The sequence below is a fragment of the Xenopus laevis genome, chromosome 7S, assembly GCF_017654675.1.
Source record: "Xenopus laevis strain J_2021 chromosome 7S, Xenopus_laevis_v10.1, whole genome shotgun sequence".
Taxonomy (NCBI): Eukaryota; Metazoa; Chordata; class Amphibia; order Anura; family Pipidae; genus Xenopus; species Xenopus laevis.
The window spans coordinates 34,693,221-34,713,671 of NC_054384.1; the positions used below are offsets into that span (position 1 = coordinate 34,693,221).

At 37.4% G+C, this 20,451-nt stretch overlaps 1 protein-coding gene across 5 annotated transcripts in view; it reads left to right on the top strand.

Annotated features, from left to right (window-relative positions):
* LOC108697509 (collagen alpha-1(XIII) chain-like) overlaps window positions 1–20,451 on the top strand; it is a 201,843-nt gene that overhangs the window by 124,025 nt on the left and 57,367 nt on the right. For all 5 annotated transcript variants that reach the window (XM_041571115.1, XM_041571116.1, XM_041571117.1 and 2 more), the window contains exons 8-13: window positions 19–45; window positions 137–163; window positions 4,122–4,148; window positions 13,794–13,892; window positions 15,952–15,993; window positions 18,998–19,024. In XM_041571115.1, coding sequence (XP_041427049.1) covers window positions 19–45; window positions 137–163; window positions 4,122–4,148; window positions 13,794–13,892; window positions 15,952–15,993; window positions 18,998–19,024 — 249 coding nt within the window. The remainder of the gene's footprint in view (window positions 1–18; window positions 46–136; window positions 164–4,121; window positions 4,149–13,793; window positions 13,893–15,951; window positions 15,994–18,997; window positions 19,025–20,451) is intronic.

Below are 20,451 nucleotides of genomic sequence, written 5' to 3' on the forward strand. Positions count from 1 at the left end.
TTTTGCCTTTTTTTTAAGGGTCCAACTGGTCTAAAGGGACATCCAGTAAGTATTTTATTTTTACGCACCTTTGCTTCTATGAACTATTCCATTCTGGGTCCTTTTTTTTTTTATAATTATTTATCTTTTCTTCCAGGGAACTTCAGGAGTTAAAGGGGAAAAGGTAAGAGAGAGATAAGAAAGCAAATGGAACTTGCATACTCTACTTTTCCAAACACTTTGGCATGACCTTACATATGCCACAGTCTTTAAAGATGTCCCAACAGAAATTATAGGGAAAGCAGTTAGGTCAAAACACTAATAGCTTGGAAGAAATGTGTTAAGTGTAAGCTTGTTGACAGTTTACGTTATCCAGACTATAGAAGTGTAGTTTTTTTTCTTTCTTATCTATGAAATAGTGTATATTTTGTATTAAATGCTATAGTTTATAGATAAAGACTCAAATTACTGTACATTCCATGGCTGGTTGTATGGAAGGTTATAGATGCCAGGACCCTTAGGAAAAAAGGACCCATCGCAAGGACATATAGATGAAAGTGAAAAGGGCACATTGTGTTGTGTAATGAATGTTAGATATGTCTAGTTTATAAATCAGGGATTTCTGCCCTATGACCCTTCAGCTGTTGCCACTCCCCAGATGCTGGAAGTTGCAGATCAACAACAGCTGGAGGACTGCAGGCCAGACTTTTTGATTTCTGTATTTTATTTCAGCTAAGATAAGGTTAATGTTGTTTTCTTTTATTTACAGTATATAGCTAGCACAAACAAATGTCCACAGCACATTGCATTAATATCAGTCTCTGCCTTTATAGCCAGGGCCCTTGCATCTCTTTGTGTGACTCTGGCACATGCCATGTCCTTTGCTTCCTGGACTGCAAAAAATTGCCACAGGTCTATGCCATTTGAGCTCAGAGACCTGCATTGGTGATGTGACTGTATAAATCTACGCAGCAGTCAGGTGATAGTCGCGTTATTTGGTCGTTTTTTACTCACAAGCACATTCATGGGTATATTTCCACCCCCTAACATGCACATGATTTAGATGTTGAAAATAGGGAGTGCTGCAACAGATCCCTGGACTTATCTTCTGCCCTATGGATTTTTCATCCAGCACAAAGTGAAGAGCACAACCAGACCCCGTATAAAAGTGGTCTTTGAATATACACTAAGGGATGGACTTGTGTGCCTCTTTGTTGTCTTGGATCATTCATGGTCTCTGTAAATGCCCCCTCTGTCTTTACAGCAATCTCTCTAGGCAGCTCAAGGGAAATGCTTGCAGATGATGCTTAGGTATAATGATAGCAACAGATCATAGGATATCATATAGCATAGGATTTAATATATTGCTTACTTCTTGTTTTTACAAAATGGTGTAATTTAGCAACACTATTATGGCACACCTATGTCCATTTAATTATCAAGATGTTTTATCAGGGAAGGGAGTGACTTCTTTCAATTCCTGATTTTTTTCCCCTTACAATATTCAAAATATAAGAATAATACAATAAATAATATATTGTTTCCATTTTTCATTCCTGTTTTGTACTTGAAGAAAGTAAGTGGGGAAAGAATTTGACAAATGAGAGACCCTGAACCTTTGGAGGAAAAAAGTGAAAATAAACTAGTAATAAGTCACAGTTCATAAATAGAACAGAGTCCAACATCCTTCCTGTCTCAGAGGCAGACAAGACATGTCCCTTTGGCCTGCTGTGTTGTACAGAACAAAAATAAAAGTTGAGAGCAGATACATATTTGTCTTTTGGCAGGGCAATCTGAGGCTGACCCTCAGCCATATGTAATTCCACTTACCTACATCAATATCTGCCCATGGACGGTTTATGAAATTTTGGTTATAAATTATAACCAAAAATAATAAGTAAATTAGCAATACTGGGTCTCTGTCTGCGTTGAACCATTAATGCTATATGCACAGTTTGGTTAAGTGAAGTGTATGACTATATACTGACACCTCTAATGTGGAAGGTGTAATGCAACAGTATTATAATTTATATTTATGTGGGTGGCATATGATTGGTACAGTAGCCTCCACACTCCTTAACAAACCAGATATACACCACAATGTTTTTTTGGGCAAGACACAGACCACAGCTTGCATCTGCCACTGGTATTAGCGTAAGTGCTCTATGCATGGGCCCTTTTGGGCACAATGTTGCTCCCCTTACTGTACCAAGCCTTGTACCTGCAACTGTGGTGAACTAGTTCTACTATAGAAGCAAATTAATCTTAAAGAAGCCATGGATAACATCTAGAGGTGGCCAAATCGGTAGATCTGGTAGTTGAGTAAGGGGGCTCTGTAGTAATGGGCATAAGGCTGCTGACTGAGAGAAGCAGAATTTCCACTGGGTCATAAAAAAATCTCAAAAGACCCTTGCCAATTGTAATCCACAACACATCTCTAGTGGGGACATTAGCCTTGAGAGGTGCTGATAATACAAACAATATGCCCAAATTGCAAACCATGAACCTCAATAGATTTTGTGAACTTTTGCAAACAATTAGGTACTAATGACTGTTTTATTCTTTCATTAATTAATTAATTAATTAACCCAATATTGCCCTGCCGTTGGTGGGCATATTGGGGTAAGATCCGCTTGTTTGGAGACCTCACCAAACGAGTGGATCTTATCGTGTATGGCCACCTTAAGAGTAGTCATTCTTTCAGTACATGTTTTGTCTTTAGCCATTAAGCCGAGGTTTGACTAGGTTTATACATATTTGGTCTCACTATTCTTGCAGCTTTTAACCTGTTTGTTACTGTTAGCAAAAACTGAATGTAATTTTCCTATACTGGCTAGAGCCTTAAATGAGAAGGATCTAGGGGTTTTTGTAGATAACAAGTTGTCTAATTCTGAGCAGTGTCATTCTGTGGCTACTAAAGCAAATAAAGTTCTGTCTTGAATAAAAAAGGGAATTTACTCAAGGGATGAAAACATAATTATGCCTCTTTATAGGTCCCTGGTAAGGCCTCATCTGGAGTATGCAGTGCAGTTTTGGACTCCAGTCCTTAAGAGGGATATAAATGAGCTGAATTGAGTGCAGAGACGTGCAACTAAATTGGTTAGAGGGATGGAAGACTTAAATTATGAGGGGAGACTGTCAAGGTTGGGGTTGTTTTCTCTGGAAAAAAGGCGCTTGCGAGGGGACATGATTACACTTTAAAAGTACATTAGAGGACATTATAGACAAATAGCAGGGGACCTTTTTACCCATAAAGTGGATCACTGTACCAGAGGCCACCCCTTTAGACTAGAAGAAAAGAACTTTCATTTGAAGCAACGTAGGGGGTTCTTCACAGTCAGGACAGTGAGGTTGTGGAATGCACTGCCAGGTGATGTTGTAATGGCTGATTCAGTTAATGCCTTTAAGAATGGCTTGGATGATTTCTTGGACAGACATAATATCAAAGGCTACTGTGATACTTAACTCTATAGTTAGTATAGATATGGGTATATATAATTTGTGTGAAAGTAGGCAGGGGTGTGTGTATGGATGCTGGGTTTTGATTTAGAGGGGTTGAACTTGATGGACTTTGTCTTTTTTCAACCCGATTTAACTATGTAACTATGTAATTGTGATGCATAAAGAAAACAATAGGAATTCTTCATAATTCTACTTCAAGATGCCTTGTGCAAACAGTGGAGAGTATATCAGAGTACAAGGAATGCTGTAGATGTGATTAGTATGCTTCAAAAACTGCTTCAGTCTCACCCTCAAGTGCATATATATATTAAAGGGTGAAAATAAGGTTCACCTCAGTTCAACAGAGACTCCCCAGTCCAGTTTTCACTTATGGGATGTGTATAATCATCAAAGGGTGAAAATAGATTTCAATCTGTTTTAACCCTTGCTCCTAAACATCCTATAAAAATGACTCGAGAGCTGTTAGATTTCCTTTTGACAAACTGCTTTGATCACCATTTTCAGTCCCTGGGATGGCATGATTTTGCTGTCAGGCTTTGTATGAGAAGAATTTCATATTTATTATAATAAAAATAACTGTTTTCCAGTAGCTTAGTTACTGCACAATAATGACATACAGAATATATAGTGAGAATTGATTTCCCGGCCTTTACAGGTTTTTCCTTTCTTTTTCATTGCAGGGTCACTGTGGGGATTACACGCACAGGGTAAACATTCCCTCTTAATGCATCAATGCCTTTTTCTCAGCCTTAAGCTTGCTCTCTGTTTGTATAAGCTTTAATTGGAGTGTTTATGTTTTTCCTTCTAACCTTAGCACACATCTCATTGCAGTCAAACTAAAAGAAAACACTTCTAAGGTGGCTAATGAATTTGATTTTTGGAACTTGGGAAAGCTTCACTAATCCACCAATAGAGCAGTTATATTTACGTGAAATTAAATAATCCTGTTCCCGTTACTGAAGACTAAAGGGCATATGAAATCACCAATATTTGGCTCATATTTGATCGTAGTCCACACTGGCTTGGCCCCTTGCTCTGATATGCTGGTGACTCCCTTCATTACACATGCTTACAAGATCTTTCAGTAAGAATGCTATTCAATGTTCAGAGCTATACTTCCTTTATTATGTATGTCTTGTGCTTCTATCTTTAATTTCACTCTCCTGCATACAAAATATAGTATTACAGTAACATGCCATGCCAGTGAGGCCATATATACAATGATGACAAGACACATATAATCAGGCACAACAGGATAGGTTTTATTTCCTGCTTGTCTCTAAAAAACGCCTTTATATCCTTCATCAACCTTTATAACAAACCAGTGGCAAACTGGGAAAATATATTTAGAAACAGACTAGAAAATCCCACATGCATGTGTAAAAAAGGGAACAAGGATATCTAAACCAATTTGCTGCTTGTGGCACATTTTGCCAGGAAACTCCTACCACCTCTTCTCACTTTTTTTTTACAGATATCATGGCAGTTTTGCAGTTTGTGATTAATTTAACACCTATTGGCTTTATGAGTTTTTTTGCTATTTAGCAACACCCCATTAAGGAAGCTGCATTTGAAAACAAGGGGAGAGTAGAGCATGGGAGTTACTCTCACAAAAATACCTAAGCCTAGAAGATCAATATACAGATTTAGGGGTTAATTTGGTAAATTGTACCCATAAGTAATTAGATATTCATTTCCCAACTTATAGGAGATTGAACAGAACTTGTACATAACTTTGTGTTAGTAATGGAGCCACTTAATTTTTTTGTCATTCATTTGCCCCTTTAAATACCTTGATTAAGGTCCAAAAGTGCTGACACAGAGAAGGCTTACATTGGTGGCAGTCCAAAGGGCACAGCCCTATGTTATAGTGGGTTACGCAGTGCAGTTTATTCTTTGCACTTTTGAGTGGAATACACTTGTTTTGTTCAGTTAGCATTTCACTGTTTTAGTACAGGAAATGTTTTGTTAGTAACAAAGGCTTGACGAAGGATCTACCAACAAAGAGGGGTTACAAGATGTTCAGCATATGGCGAAGCAGTTTATTTTTCTATGTTTTTCTCTTCCAAAATCCTGATTCACAGTTCTGGATTTAGTTATAATTAGTAGATAATTTTAGTGGACAACACACTAGAAAAAAAAACTAACACAAAACATTCAAAGATTAATTACGAAACAAACTGAGCATGCTGGGAATATTCAAAGCAGAGAAAACAATGGACAAGATTTGGTGTAATGAGTTGCAGAGATAAAAAGGGCAATAAGAGTCCAGAACAATTCTAAGTAATAGAAGCCTTGTTAATAGTTCTGGTCTCATTCCAAGTTGCATACCAGTCATTCTATTAAGGACTGACATGATTTATAGGGAAGAGAGCTCAGCTGTGTTAAAATGTACAGGCATTCAAAGGTCTCTAAATTTCCCAGTTAAAAGCATGGGCAAAGGGACATACACTATGGTCATAAAGAGTCACAGACTGAATAATCCTTTGACATGCAATATGTCTACTGTTCGACTCTGTGACATCATAAGAATCTTCACTAGACCAATGTAGAACTATTAAAAACAACAGATGGACATGGCTTTGTGTTGACTTTAACCTAATAGAAGAAAAAAGGGACAGGAATTAAGCTGAATATTCCCAGACTTGCATAATGCCTTATTTAAACTTCTTGTATAGCTTTAGGAAATACTCATTAATAGAATAATGTCTTAAACAATGTGAACTTTCAAAAAAATTAAGTGTTTATGCATAATTGCTATAAAAAAGAATTGTAAAATAGATGTACACTAGTCAGTCTGCTAAGGCTTTCCATTTCTTTAAACAACAATGTCAGGATTTGATCAGTATAGCAATGGTTAAAAAAACAGTTGGTTGGCATGACTTTCATATGCCCCTACCACTGTATCACTTGATTTTTAAACCATATAACCTGCAAATTGAAAGTTGCAAATGCAATTTTTCTGCCACACAGTATTGTTTGCCATTGTATGCAAATAAATGCGGCACCCCGGGCAGTAATATGTTTTACTGAACATTAATAGATTAAATAAAATGAATGTATTCTTTTATAAATAGGGTATAGTTTCATTTTAAATGATGTTAAGGTATAGTATTAGTTCAAAACCTCTACATTTCTTTGTTGGAAAAGAATCTGAAACAGCTAAAAGAAACACAGCAAATGCTTCTGTTGCATATAAAAAGAGGTCAGGCCTTATTACGATTCTTTGGGGACTGCTGTTGATTGTGAAGCTTTTCCACTTGTCGTTAGGGCTAAGAAGAGGCTTTTGAGTTTAGCAGTTTGTACTGTGAGTGGCACGCAGCCTTCTACAGAGATATTCTGACAATATTTATGTCACAGTCCCAGCACAATAATAGTAGGGTCAGCTGTGTTTATCTAACACAGCAACCTCACTCCATTGTTATGTTAGAAAAAAGACCAAAGCAATCCATGCTTAAGTGGTATCCTGGGTTTTATTACAGAGCTGGGTTGCTGCCTGTGGCTGAGCGCTCAAGGTGAAAATGAGGAATAAACATAAAATAGGATAACAGAATGAAGAGATCTGGACAGTCTCACTCTGATTCAGGATGCAACACAGAGATAACTACTATAAGGAATATAAATATACAAAATTGTCATAGTGGGAAGAAAACTTCCAGAAAAAATACCCCAAATTTAAACAGTAGAGAGCAGATTCCTATTAAGGGAAGCATTTTCATGCTGTACATGAAGAGTGACAAGGAATCCACCATCTATGGAAATTTTTTCTTTGCTCCTAATTCCTGTTCACAGGACAGCAATCCTTTGGTAAATTGCTAGCAAACTCAGAGTCAATGGTGTGCTTAAAGGGGTTCTGTCATAATTGTTACGGTGCAGTGTTTATTTCCAAATTACACTGTATACATTACAAATAATTTGCTCTACCACATAAAAATGTATTCCTGAGCCAACAAGTTCATTTTTTAACTCTAATATTGGTGTATAGTCATTGTGCCTGATCCTGTGCTTTAAGAAACAGCCAGTGGGACTTGGAATTTTACTACCGAGTTCTATTCTCATATCTACCAGAGAGCTGTTATCTTGTATCATGGAGCTGCTACAGTATATGGTTACATTTCCATTTTTCTGCTGATGGGCTCCTGGGGTGGGGGAGTTGTGATATTTCTCCAACTTTCAGTGCAGAAGTAAAGAGGGTTTAAAGTTTATCAGAGCATAAGTCACATTAGAGGGGGCACCTGTGAAACTAACAACATGTCTAGCCCCACATCAAATTTCAAAAGTAAATATTAAAAAATCAATTTACTCCTTTGAAAAATGGATTTTAGCGCAGAATTCTGCTGAAGCAGCACTATTAACTTATGCGTTTTGCAAAAGAATGTGTTTTCCCTTGACAGAATCCCTTTAAGAGTTTGATTTGTGGCTTGCTAAAATACTCATTATATCTGTCTACAAATGCCTACATGCTTAATGCATCTGGCTGCAAATCTAATGCAAATGCCAACACACCCAGTGTAACTGGCTGCAAACCCAACACAAATGCCTACATACCTGGTGCATCTTGCTGCAATATACTGAGCTCATCTGGCTGCAAATCCAATGTAACTGCCAACACATTCAGCAGCATATCGGGGCTGCTGCCACCTGTGACAGCAGCCCCTATGTCACCCCCCTCCCGCTCTGCGCTTTCAACTTTTAGCATTGGAGCGAGTCCAGGGGTCCACATCGCTAGTGCAGGGAGCGCTACTCGCTGCACTAGCAGAGCTGAATTTCCTTATTAAAAAAAGGAAATTTGGCTCTTAAAGTTACCTTGCCTCGTGGCAGGAGCAGTAATGGACACACTTTGTGCATCTAAACTAAATCCAATGTCTAAATCCAACTTCTTCCATCACATCAAAATAACTTTGATGCAAAAATTGTCACTTTAAATTGTTCAGGGCTTAACATCCATGGGGACATTAATCAAAAAATAAAAGCCCATTTTCAGGTTTGAGACTAAAACTAAAATATCTTTGATATACATTAATATGAAAATGAAGTCTTCAAAGTAGTGTATAAACCTAGTTTTACTTGACCTTGATTGTTTTTAATGGATTCAATAAAATGAACTTTTTATGATACAAGCTGCCTGGTGCTGCGTGAATTCTGCACATTGATAAGTGTAAGGAGTCCCAGACTAAATATTGGAATTGGGGCATTGCCAAATCTATATATACAAGACCATAATGTGACTCACAAAACAGAGATTGAAAAGATGGATGTTTAGATGCTCAATGGAAGATTCCATGTGGTAGGGATTCCATTTCTTAAAGTTTAATGATGTTAGTGAGTCTCCATTGCATAGAATGAGACATTAAAAGGATATTAACCAAGGTTACAGCTTGCAGTATTTGAAAAACAAGAGTTTACATTATTAAAACCAGTTGTTATTTTTGTTTCTTTCGCTAGACAATAGTCCCTGCTGCAGGATCTAGGCAATAATCAGCATGAATCATCTTAGGGCTCACTTCTGAAAATTCTTATGTAATATGAGCACATTGAGCATCAAAGCAAACTTTCTGTTGTGGCCTCATTGGTTTATATTTTAAAAACATTTTGATAATGCCGCTTGGCATGTCTGCCTAACATTCCCCACATGTTAAGTGATGTCCTTATAACTGGAACCATTGACAGCACGGATGTTCCATTGTCCTACTATAGAACAGGTATAGGTGTACAAACTTGTCTATCTTATAGTGTAAAAAACATTCTTCCTACTTCACGTAAGACTATATTTTATTTCATTTTTTGTTTAAATTACCCTTTTGTACTTCTTTCTAGTTTGGCATTTAGAATACACTCTGCAGCTATAACAACTGTTATTTGAATGTCAAATGAATGTAGGTAAAGGAGAAAATAGAAAGGTATTCCATTTAAAAATACACACGGCCAAAAGAAATGGTGCCAGTTGTAAAAAATGCTTCTTCTAATGTAAACTGTTAGAGGCTGAGCAAACTCATTATGAAACAAACATATTATTTTGTTTTCTTCAGGAGCTCTTATATAATTCATATCGATAACTTTGTTATAGCAGTGGAGCATGCCACTCAAGGTCCTGTATTTCTTTAGACAGCAACCTTTTAATACTTTGACCATTGTATCCATTAGGAAAAAATCACCTTTATTAAGTAATTAAACATTAGGTGTTCCCTCCCATCTTCCCATGCTGATGATTATTCCATTATAGCAGCAATGTTTAAAAATCACAGTGTCTCTGATTGGATTTTCTTAAAGTGGACCTGTCACCCAGACACAAAAATCTGTATAATAAAAGTCCTTTTCAAATTAAACATGAAATCCAATTTCTATTTTTTATTAAAGCATTCATAGCTGTTGTAAGCTCATTTAAAAAGCTCAGCTGTCAATCAAATATTGTCTGCCCCTCCTCTATGCCCGTGGCATAGAGGCGGGGCAGACAATTACTTTCACTTTCAATCCAGCACTTCTTAGATGTCACTGCTCCCAACACATTCCCCAGTTCTCATTACCATATAACTGTGCGGCCATGGCATGGGGATGGACATCAGGTCCCCCATTCTGGTGCACAAACAAAATTCTGAGATGATGCAAGGCTTGTCTTAATAACAGTGTCCACAAAATGGCTGCTGCCTGCTTGCTATAATTTTGAAATCCCAGACTGAAGGAAACAAGATTCAAATAATTTATATAGTGTAATTAAAGTTCATTTTCTTTGACGAATCTGATAAAATAGGATTTTGAATAATTTTTTTGGGTGACAGGTCCCCTTTAAGGCACACTTTTTCTATTGTGCAAAAGAGTCGGGTCACTTCATAGATCATGTAAAGCTGCTCACCATCTGAAAGTCTTGGGATAACAGCTAGCAATTGAGCTTTAAACAGGCCACAGAGCTGATCTTTTGTCTTATTAATTGTCTTGCAGTATATCGTCAGCTTTGGAAAGTTTCTTTTACTCGCTCTTCCTTCTTTATCAGAAATATTGTGGTGTGTAAATAACACAAATTAAAAAAGATTGTCAATGGGAGAGCATCACTTACAGCTGTGATGCTGTTGGCTAGAAACAAAGGATAGGTCAAGCCATTTTTGCCCGAGCAAAGCTTGGTATGCTTAACCAAGGGCTGGTTTAACTTGTTAATCCTCCAGGTGCAGAAGGATCTATCACCACAGGAGCTTCAGATCCCACACAACATACCTTCTGTGCTCCATTTTAAGGAGCATTACCTGTATTTTCTCTTGTAAATAAACACTTTGGGAAAACTTATCACAGTAGAAAAGAAAATTCTCCAAAACCATATATTGGTGAAATGGATTTTAAGGCTTGTTAGACAAATTTTTCCCTCCTTTAGATAAATATTGCCACGAACATTTTAAATTCCTGTTTTTTTGTGTTTGAATGTGTGCAGTCAAAAACCTTCTGTTATTCTTCTCTTTTTCTGGCTTTCCTCACTCCTGGCTTGGCACATTTACTTTCACTGTATCCTTGCACCTTTGCACTGTGAATTTCTGGGCTGGTATGCACCTTCAGCTGTTACCTCTCATTAATACCGTGCGGGTGGCTCAGCCTTCGGTCATTAAAAGACGGATCTACCAGGTACCCTTTACTTTGCTTTTTTTCTGCTCTGCATGATGTCACTTTACTTGAATGTGCATTAAAATGCATTTGTTTTGACTATGGAAGATTGTTTCTTTTGTTTAATTATATAATCTTATTAAAAATATGATGTGGGTGTATGAATGCTAACACCATAATACAATAGTAACAATGGAACTTTAATAAACACAAATAATTGCTGGCTTATTAATATTACAAAATAAATACATATGCGATCTCTTACAGATGAATGTCTGTGTTTATGGAAAACAAGCTATTGGTTTCAGTGTCCCTGCCTAACAAAATATCTTTCTAGCATCTGGGAAATAATAAATAGCTGTCAGCATAGGAAGACTGGAATACATAGACCTGATAGTAGGATTAATTTATGGTAGTATCAAAGGCAAAGCATTTATCAATTGCTATAAGCTGATGCTATAAGCCTGAATGCTACTCCTCTTCTGAAAACTAAATAGAACCTGATTAGACACCTTAGTTCTGGGTGCACATGATCACTTCAGCATATAATATCAAAAAGCTATACAATTCCAATATTACATGTTTGAATTAGATGGTGTTTTGCAATCTGATCAATTTCATAGCATAAGGAGTAGAGGCTAGTTAGATTGTGTAAGGTTTTATGCCTACTAAGCATTGATACATGGGTAGTAGATGTCACTGCAACTAATGCGGTGGAAATTGAGAAAAACATGAGCTGCAATAATCTGATTTTCAATTAAAACAGGTAGTGTAACATCCATTCAAGGCCCCATGCAATAGCCAAACAATATTAGATATTAACTTCCGCTTAATTATAACACTCCCCTAAGCACTGGGCATTTACAAATAGTATAGGGGTGATGTCATGAAATATCTGAAAGTGCCCAGGAATGAGTGTAGCCCAGTGTTACAGCATAACTCCTTTGTTGTGGTTCAAACAATGTCATGAAATTAACATAATACTGTGAATACAGGGTGGGGAGAACCTGATTAGACACCTTAGTTCTGGGTGCACATGATCACTTCAGCATATAATATCAAAAAGCTATACAATTCCAATATTACATGTTTGAATTAGATGGTGTTTTGCAATCTGATCAATTTCATAGCATAAGGAGTAGAGGCTAGTTAGATTGTGTAAGGTTTTATGCCTGCTAAGCATTGATACATGGGTAGTAGATGTCACTGCAACTAATGCGGTGGAAATTGAGAAAAACATGAGCTGCAATAATCTGATTTTCAATTAAAACAGGTAGTGTAACATCCATTCAAGGCCCCATGCAATAGCCAAACAATATTAGATATTAACTTCCGCTTAATTATAACACTCCCCTAAGCACTGGGCATTTACAAATAGTATAGGGGTGATGTCATGAAATATCTGAAAGTGCCCAGGAATGAGTGTAGCCCAGTGTTACAGCATAACTCCTTTGTTGTGGTTCAAACAATGTCATGAAATTAACATAATACTGTGAATACAGGGTGGGGTGACTTGTTTAATGAATTCCTGTTGCCTAGGTGCTTTGTGGGTATTTGGTACATTTGGGACTTCTACGAACATCTAGACAATGACAAGCTTTACATATTACTTTTTACATTTGCTTGGCAGTAGAGGTAAAAAAAAAGCTTAAGGGAATTTTTATAAAATCAGGTCAGCTTAATGTTCTTATGCTGTCATGAGAATTGTGTTTCCTTTTTCTCACACCTTTTACAAAGTTTGCCAGCCTGTTAAGATGAAAATTACTAATAGTAATAAAAATTACCAATACCTGGTATATTTTAACCTACTGAAATTTGCATACCTCCACACTTTTAATATAATAAACTTTTCCTGTAGGAATATGGAACTGAGAACAAAATGTGTTCATTCTTGAACTTATATATACAGTAAAAGTTATTATGTGTGTTCTCTACCAGTATATTTATTTAAGCACTAACATTTATGATAGAACACAGGATGTCATATTGGGTCTATGATTAGATTAGTGACAGTTGAAAATATACATTTTAGAGTTTTGTCCCCATTGGATCTAGCCACATAAGAGAAAGTAAGAGTAATTATAATCCAATGACAATACACTATACATTAAGCTCCCCATACACAAGTGATAGGTCAGACTGTTTTAAGCAGGAATGCAGACCATCTAGGAAACTACAATAAAATAAAATCACTAGTTGGAGCTACAATAATTAACACCTGTTGTAAGTGAAGGGGCCACACATAGAAAAAAGAAGACACATTTAGGTCTTATTCAATCAGGAAGCATAGTGTGAATTCAATTATGGACTGACATCTGAAACATTTCATTTACCTTAGTTTGCTCAGTTGTCTTCTTGATTTAATGAATGCCAGCATGAACAATTAATTAATTTTCTTCCACTGAGGCTAATGTTACTAAAAAATTAAGGCTGCTTGTTGTCTTTTTGCCTTGATTACAGGCTTCTTGGTAATAAACTTTATGAAATGTAACAATTTCACAAGAATTAGTTTACCAAAGTTTCAGCACTACTCCCTCTTATTAGCACAAAACGCTCATATGTTTAAATGTTTGATCAGAAACAAAGTGTGATACACCCAAGAATGTATAGTGGCTAAAATATGTCTAAAATAAACACAAATTAAATAGGTGTGATGCCTAGAAACTCAGGTTGTGTCTGTGTATGAACTTTAACTAACTATTTTGGATCACATCTGTTGAAAGATCAGTCTTACTTTGGTTTTGTAATTTCTATTTTCTTAACTTCAGGGTGAGCAGGGACAGACAGGAATCCCAGGTCCACCTGGACCACCAGGGCCATCAGGACCTCCAGGAGATGTAGGATTGCCTGGAGTTGCTGGAACACCTGTAAGTTAAAATGAAATATAGTTCCTTGCAGTGTCGCCCTTACATTCTGTGTCATATTTGCAGAAAGATAATTCCACTGGTCATATTTAACAACCTTCAGCCTTGAATCTTACCAGCTTTGAATTTAATTCAATGATGTATGTCTTAGTCCTGATGAAAGGTTTTCAACTGTACCTGTGAGTCTTTCATTCGATCAGATGCATTATTATAGTGTTGTTAGTTTCGTTTTCAGCCTAGGCAAGAGCTGTTTAGAAACCCCTCACTATAAGCATGTTCTAATTACAAAAGCTGTTGCAAGACCATTTATAAAGGTGGTCATACATAGGCAGATTTAATCTGCTCATTCGGCAGTTTGTGTGAACGTGTATGGGAACCTCCAACAGGCCCACCAAAAATTGGCCATATGTCAATCTGGCAGGTTTGATTTTCCCTTCAGATTGGGGACTGCATTGGTTTGTTGATACAGCCCTCACTCTCACTGCTCATATTCCCACTCTTGTAATCAAATTGTTTGGCCCCAGTGCCAATGATCCGATTGAAGACCAATATTGTCCACCTTAGTGCCATATAGTGTGTGTGGCCAATCTAACACTACAAAAGTGCTTCTTTTTGAAGATATCTGCGATTGTGTGATGTGTGGGTCAATAAAATTAGACCCACACCCAACCTTAAACCACCCGCTCCCGATCTGCACCCGACTCTTACCCATCCTGCACTTCATAGGCCAGTGCCCGACTTGCCCATCTCTGATGTCATAAAAGGGGCTGGAGTAGGGCAAACACACTTATAAATAGATGCAGCTAAAATAGCCAGTTGTCACAGGAAGGTTGCAGGCAGGGAGAGAGAGAAGAACCTTAATCCACCATACCTTGCAGAAGGTGTGCAGGACTGTCGACCTGAACTCGCCCAACCCGTGTGTCCCGTGGTTATCATGACGGCCCACACATCACTAATTTGTGAGGGCATAGGATTTCAAGATCAGTATTGTTGTGGTAACCATGGTATAAGTAACCTTCTTATGAAAACATGGCCTTCTCCCCAAAGAATTAATAAGGTATAGCTTTAATGCAATTGGATATGACTGTCCATACTTTATCTTATACCATGCCAAAACAAATATTTATGACCAAAACACAAGTGGGCATAATTTATAAATGATCAAACAGTAACATTGTGCTGGAAAAGAAACATATGTTGCACTTGCAATATACTATAAAGATATATATATATATATATATATATATATATATATATATATATATATATATATATATATATACATATATACATATGGTACTGAGGTTCTCTGAGGTCAGTACAAGCAGTCATTAAAAGGCTGTCATAGTCGAGCCATACTTCACAAATTAATATGGGGTGTGGGTGAAAGTATTATTTAATACTACCCGGAGCAACAGTTTTGTACAGAGCTATTCGTTTGTAAACAAGACCCCTGCTTGTTCTTAATTTAGATTAAGTAATGCAGAGCTTGCTGGTACTATATAAAAAGGTGATGTTGACAGAACTCTGATTTAAAAAAAAAATAATAATAAAGAAGAAAGCTAGCAATGAGAGTTGATGGTTGTGGTATGCCATAACACAGCGTACTTTGCAGTGAAATTTCTGCATTCTGTCCAGTGGTGTAGCAAGGCAGTGTTGAATAAGACTTGAAAAACAAACGGCAAAATAGTGCGTTTTAAAGACATCTTTCCATTCAGTTATTTAATTAACCAATTATTAGAAGACAGGTATACTAAAGTGAGTAAATATTTCATCTTAGTGTTTTCCCTGTCCCTGGGTTTATCAAGGCTATCACTATCCAAACATGTGTCAGAGACTGACACCAATCTTATTTCCTCCACTCCAGACTACTGTTAAATACCAGAGAGAGGAAGTAACACTCTGACTGTAATGATCCCGGTCTCAGCAGAAAACCAGACTAAAAAAAGACCCTCAAGCACCTTTGATGTTCCGACCCATGTGTTATTCCCAGAGTGAAAAAAATAACTGCACTGGATTTTAAATGGCTGTTTCAGTAACACAATTGTCTTTTCTCTTACAGGGCAAACCTGGGGAACCTGGTAAACCTGGAAGGGATGGAAAAGTAAGTTCATACAGTATATTTGTTCTAGTAGGTCTTATTCACAAGCCTTTAATATACTGCTGAGCACTGTAGGAGTGCCGAGAAAGACTTAGGTGCAGATTTATAAAAAGTTCAAGGTGAATTTTCGAATTCAGAAAATTCGAAATTTGAGCTATTTCTTGTGTACTTCGACTACGGAATAGTCCAAATTCGATTTGAATTTGAAAAAAATGCAAAAATTAGAATATCAAAATTTATCATATACTGTCTCTTTAAAAATTCGACGTCCAGCCATTCTGCCAAATTGCTGTTTTAGCCTATGTTGGACCTCCTACAATCTATTTGGAGTCAATTGGTGGACTTTGAGAAAAACTTTGATTCAAATTCGATCAAATGCGCTATTACTTCGATTCGTACGATTCGAATTTGGCCGAATAGGGACCTATTAGATCAAAAACTGACCTATTCGGCCGAAAAAAAAACTTTGACTTATTTTCGGTTGGTCTTTTTGAATTCGAATTTCGAAGTTTGTCAAATTTGAAATTCGACCCTTGATAACTATGCCCCTTAAAGAAAAGAAGTTGCTGAAGGTGCTAAGAATCTTTACTGAAACATACACTGTAAATCTGGCAAGCCAAGTTCTATTCCTGTGTCAGTTCCGATGAGATCTGATTTACTCCTTTGGTTGTGGTTTAGGATTTAGATGTTTAATTTTAATTTAAAGCTCTTTGGGAGAGATTATTTGCCCACTTATAAACCAAGTTTATGTTAGTGTAAAGATACCAGTTTTAATTAAACTAACCCAACTACTGACTGAATGCTTGCATCTTTAAATAACCTAGGAATGTTGCAAGATAAGATTTCAGTTTGGGGTGTAAGAGAGAAGAACCAACTAGCCTATATATTAACCCTGTATCTAATTTTTATGCTGTTGTTTACTTTATGACAAAATCCATTGTTCAGTCCTTAAAACTATGTAGTGGTGTTTATGTATTTACTCATTATTTCTGTATTCATATGTAAGGGGTATTGTAAAAAACTGCAATGTCACCTGGTAGCATTTACTGGTCTACTGCAGTTAAATTAATGTAATTGACTCTGTGATATCATTCACGTTCACACTGGGTGCTATCATTCAAATAGAGCAGTGATCCCCAACAATGGCAACAGTGCTCATCAGCCTCATGCATTTTGCTCCCTGTGGCCTCAAAGTAGGTGTTTATTTTGCAATTTCTGGCTTGGAGACAAGTTTTAGTTGCATAAAAACCAGGAATACTGCCAAACAGAACCTTCTGTAGTCTGCCAGTCCACATAGGGCTACCAAATAGCGAATCACAGCCTTTTTTGGCACCCAATTAGGCCCTTTTTTCATGTTTGTGTCACTCCCCAACTCATTTTCATTTGAATGTGACTCATTGGTAAATGAGTCCTGCACTAATAGTAACACGCCTATTAGTGACTTATTCTGTATACTTGGAAGTTCAACGTTTAATTAAATTGTGCTGCTCCAGCACACTTCTGCACTGAAATCCGTTTTTCAAAAGAGCAAACAGATTTTTTTTATATTTCATTTTTAAATCTGACATATTGTCAGTTTCCCAGGTTCCTGCAGTCATGTGACTTGTGCTCTGATAAACTTCAGTCACTCTTTACTGCTGCACAGCTAGTTTGAGTGATATCACTCCCTCCCTTCCCCCCAGCAACCCATCAGCAGAACAATGGGAAGGTAACCAGATAACAGAGCAGCACTTAGTAGTAAAAATCCATGTCCCACTGGGACTCCTTCAGTTACATTGAGTAGGAGAAACAACAGCCTTCCAGAAAGCAGTTCCATAGTGCAGCACTGGCTGTTTCTGAAAGCACACGCCCAGGCAAAATGACCTGAGATGGCTGCCTACACACCAATATTACAACTAAAATAGACACTTGTTGGGTTAGGAATAAGATTTTACATAGAAGAGTGAATTATATTCAGTGTAAGCAGTGTAATTTAGAAATAAAAACTACACCATAAAAATCATGACAGAATCCCTTTAAGCACTTGACCTTTATTAACTAAGAGAAAAAATGAGTGTGGCCATTCTTAAACTAAGCACAAATTGACTTTACTACCTAACTCTTAGTAAATGAGGACCACATTTTTATAAGCAGAAGAGACATAGAACATTCTCCCTAACTAAAACAATTGTGCAACTATCCTGAAAATAATACTGTATATATATATATATATATATTGCAACTGTTGGAAATTGGATGACTCATTGTATGATCAGCATCTTTGATTAAGGATATCTAAATGTATTCTGCAGAAAACTCAGCTTAGCTCTAATACATAAATAAATTATATAAAAATATATGAGCTGCAGAGCTTGTCAGCCATAAATTGATATTTAGGACAAAAAAAAAAGCTGAAGATTAAAAGAGAACTAATAAAAGTTTGGGCTGTGGATTACAGTTGGTTTGTCTAAAGCTGAATGTAAATACAAATACTCTCGACTAGTGGGCCAAATCAGTCATATCACACGAGGGCCTTTGCACAGAGTTTGCTCGCAAACAGCATTTATGGTCTAATGCCATAATCAGATCACGGGATGAGATCTATTATTGTTTGGAGCTGGCAGAATAATCAGTTCATTTTTTGCTAATGATACTTTGAAAATGTTTTGGGGATTTTGCTCCACCAACTAGACCAAGCATTGCATAAAAACAGGGACAATTTGATCAACAGTTATAAATCATGGGCAAGTTGCTTCTGCATCTTTATTGGCAATATGTGGTCATGGTCTAGGCTCTCAGTCTCTATTTGCTTATGTTATGTGGAAAATTATTAATGTAGCACAAAAAGGAAACCTCAGACTTAACATGTAGTCACAGTGCAGGGTTTCCTTGGTCCCCATTGCTTCTTCCTACAATTCATTTTGCAAAGACATGCTGTTTGTAAATGAAACACATTATCTCACAGTTGTATCTAGTACTATTAATGCCAGTTATTTCAGATACCTAACTGTATCTTTATCACCAACAGAGCTTACCTGGACCACCAGGACCTAAGGTGGGTAATAATGACACCACTGTTGTATTGTGACATGCTCTAGTTTACATGCAGAAACTTATATGGTATTTATATAAGCACAGAGATATATATATATATATATATATATATATATATATATATATATACACATACATATATATATATATATATATATAAACATCCACAAACCAGTGCACTCTTAACCCAATAGCCAACCGCCTGGGTGCCGGTCAAAGAAAGATAATAAACCATACAAAAAAAGCCGCACTCCTAGGTCTTTTGTAGAAAAAAAAGGAAAAAATTTATTAATTCAACGTTTCGGCAACCACACGTGTGCCGTCTTCAGGAAGGTGAACAATACAAAATGGTGATCGTGCTTATAAAGGGGTTAAAATGGCGCCAATTAGTCATAGATGACGTCATCACTGGGTGTCAAACTTGTCAAAAATCCCATCAGTGTAAGGAATATTACAGTCAGGCTCCTACTATTCGCATAGGAGCGTATGTGTTAATGTGACAAAGTAAAACAAGGTGGCCAAAACATAGTGACAAAACGAACATTCTGTCTAGTGAATCCATCATCAGTGAACATCAATAGCGATGTCAGTGCCTTGGTGTGAATAAAAGCAAGGAAGACATATAGCATACAGGATACGTTTGCTCCATTAATCCAGCGAGTATGTGGGAAAGTGCACTTACCCCAGCAGGATCCAGAGAGGAAGATGCGATCGCACTTGTCGCCCCTTGTCAGCACTGCGCGCCCCAGACATACGCTGCTCGTAACCTTTTCTCCTTACCGCATCAACGGCCTGGCCTCTCGCATCAACGTGTTAATCCCCTGCTCCTGCGTATGTTGAGCTCCGCCCCCCTTCACCAAGGGAACCGGACGCTGAACCGCTGGGCTGGGTATTCCCCTGCTCGTGCAAGTATTGAGCTCCGCCCCCCTTCCCTAGGGGAACCGGACGCTCACTAGCTGGGTAAGGTAATGTCGGAGACTGAGGAGGGACACTTAATTGTAGCAGCATAATGCTGCAAGTAGTATTATTCAACATAGAACCCCCTGGCAGCACATAGACGGGTATCACCTCCCATCTTGCCCTGCATCAGACAAGGAACTACATAAACCATCAGGACTTCACAACCTTAACTGCATCAACTCCTTGCTCCTTGTACCTGTCCCAGTCATGTCACGAAATTCGCAGTGGCACGGAGGACCAGGCTGTACATGTATGTCCGTCAGCAAGATGTATGTACGTTTGTGTGTGTACATATATATAACAAAGAATGTTGTTCTTCTTTTTTTTTTTCTTCTTTTTTTGTTTCCTCCAGACACTTGGGAACCCTAGACAGGATCCAGTAGGGGATGGAAAGGAAGCAGCCCACGGCACACTGTGCGCTCTGGTGCTGTTCATACATCTTGCTGACGGACATACATGTACAGCCTG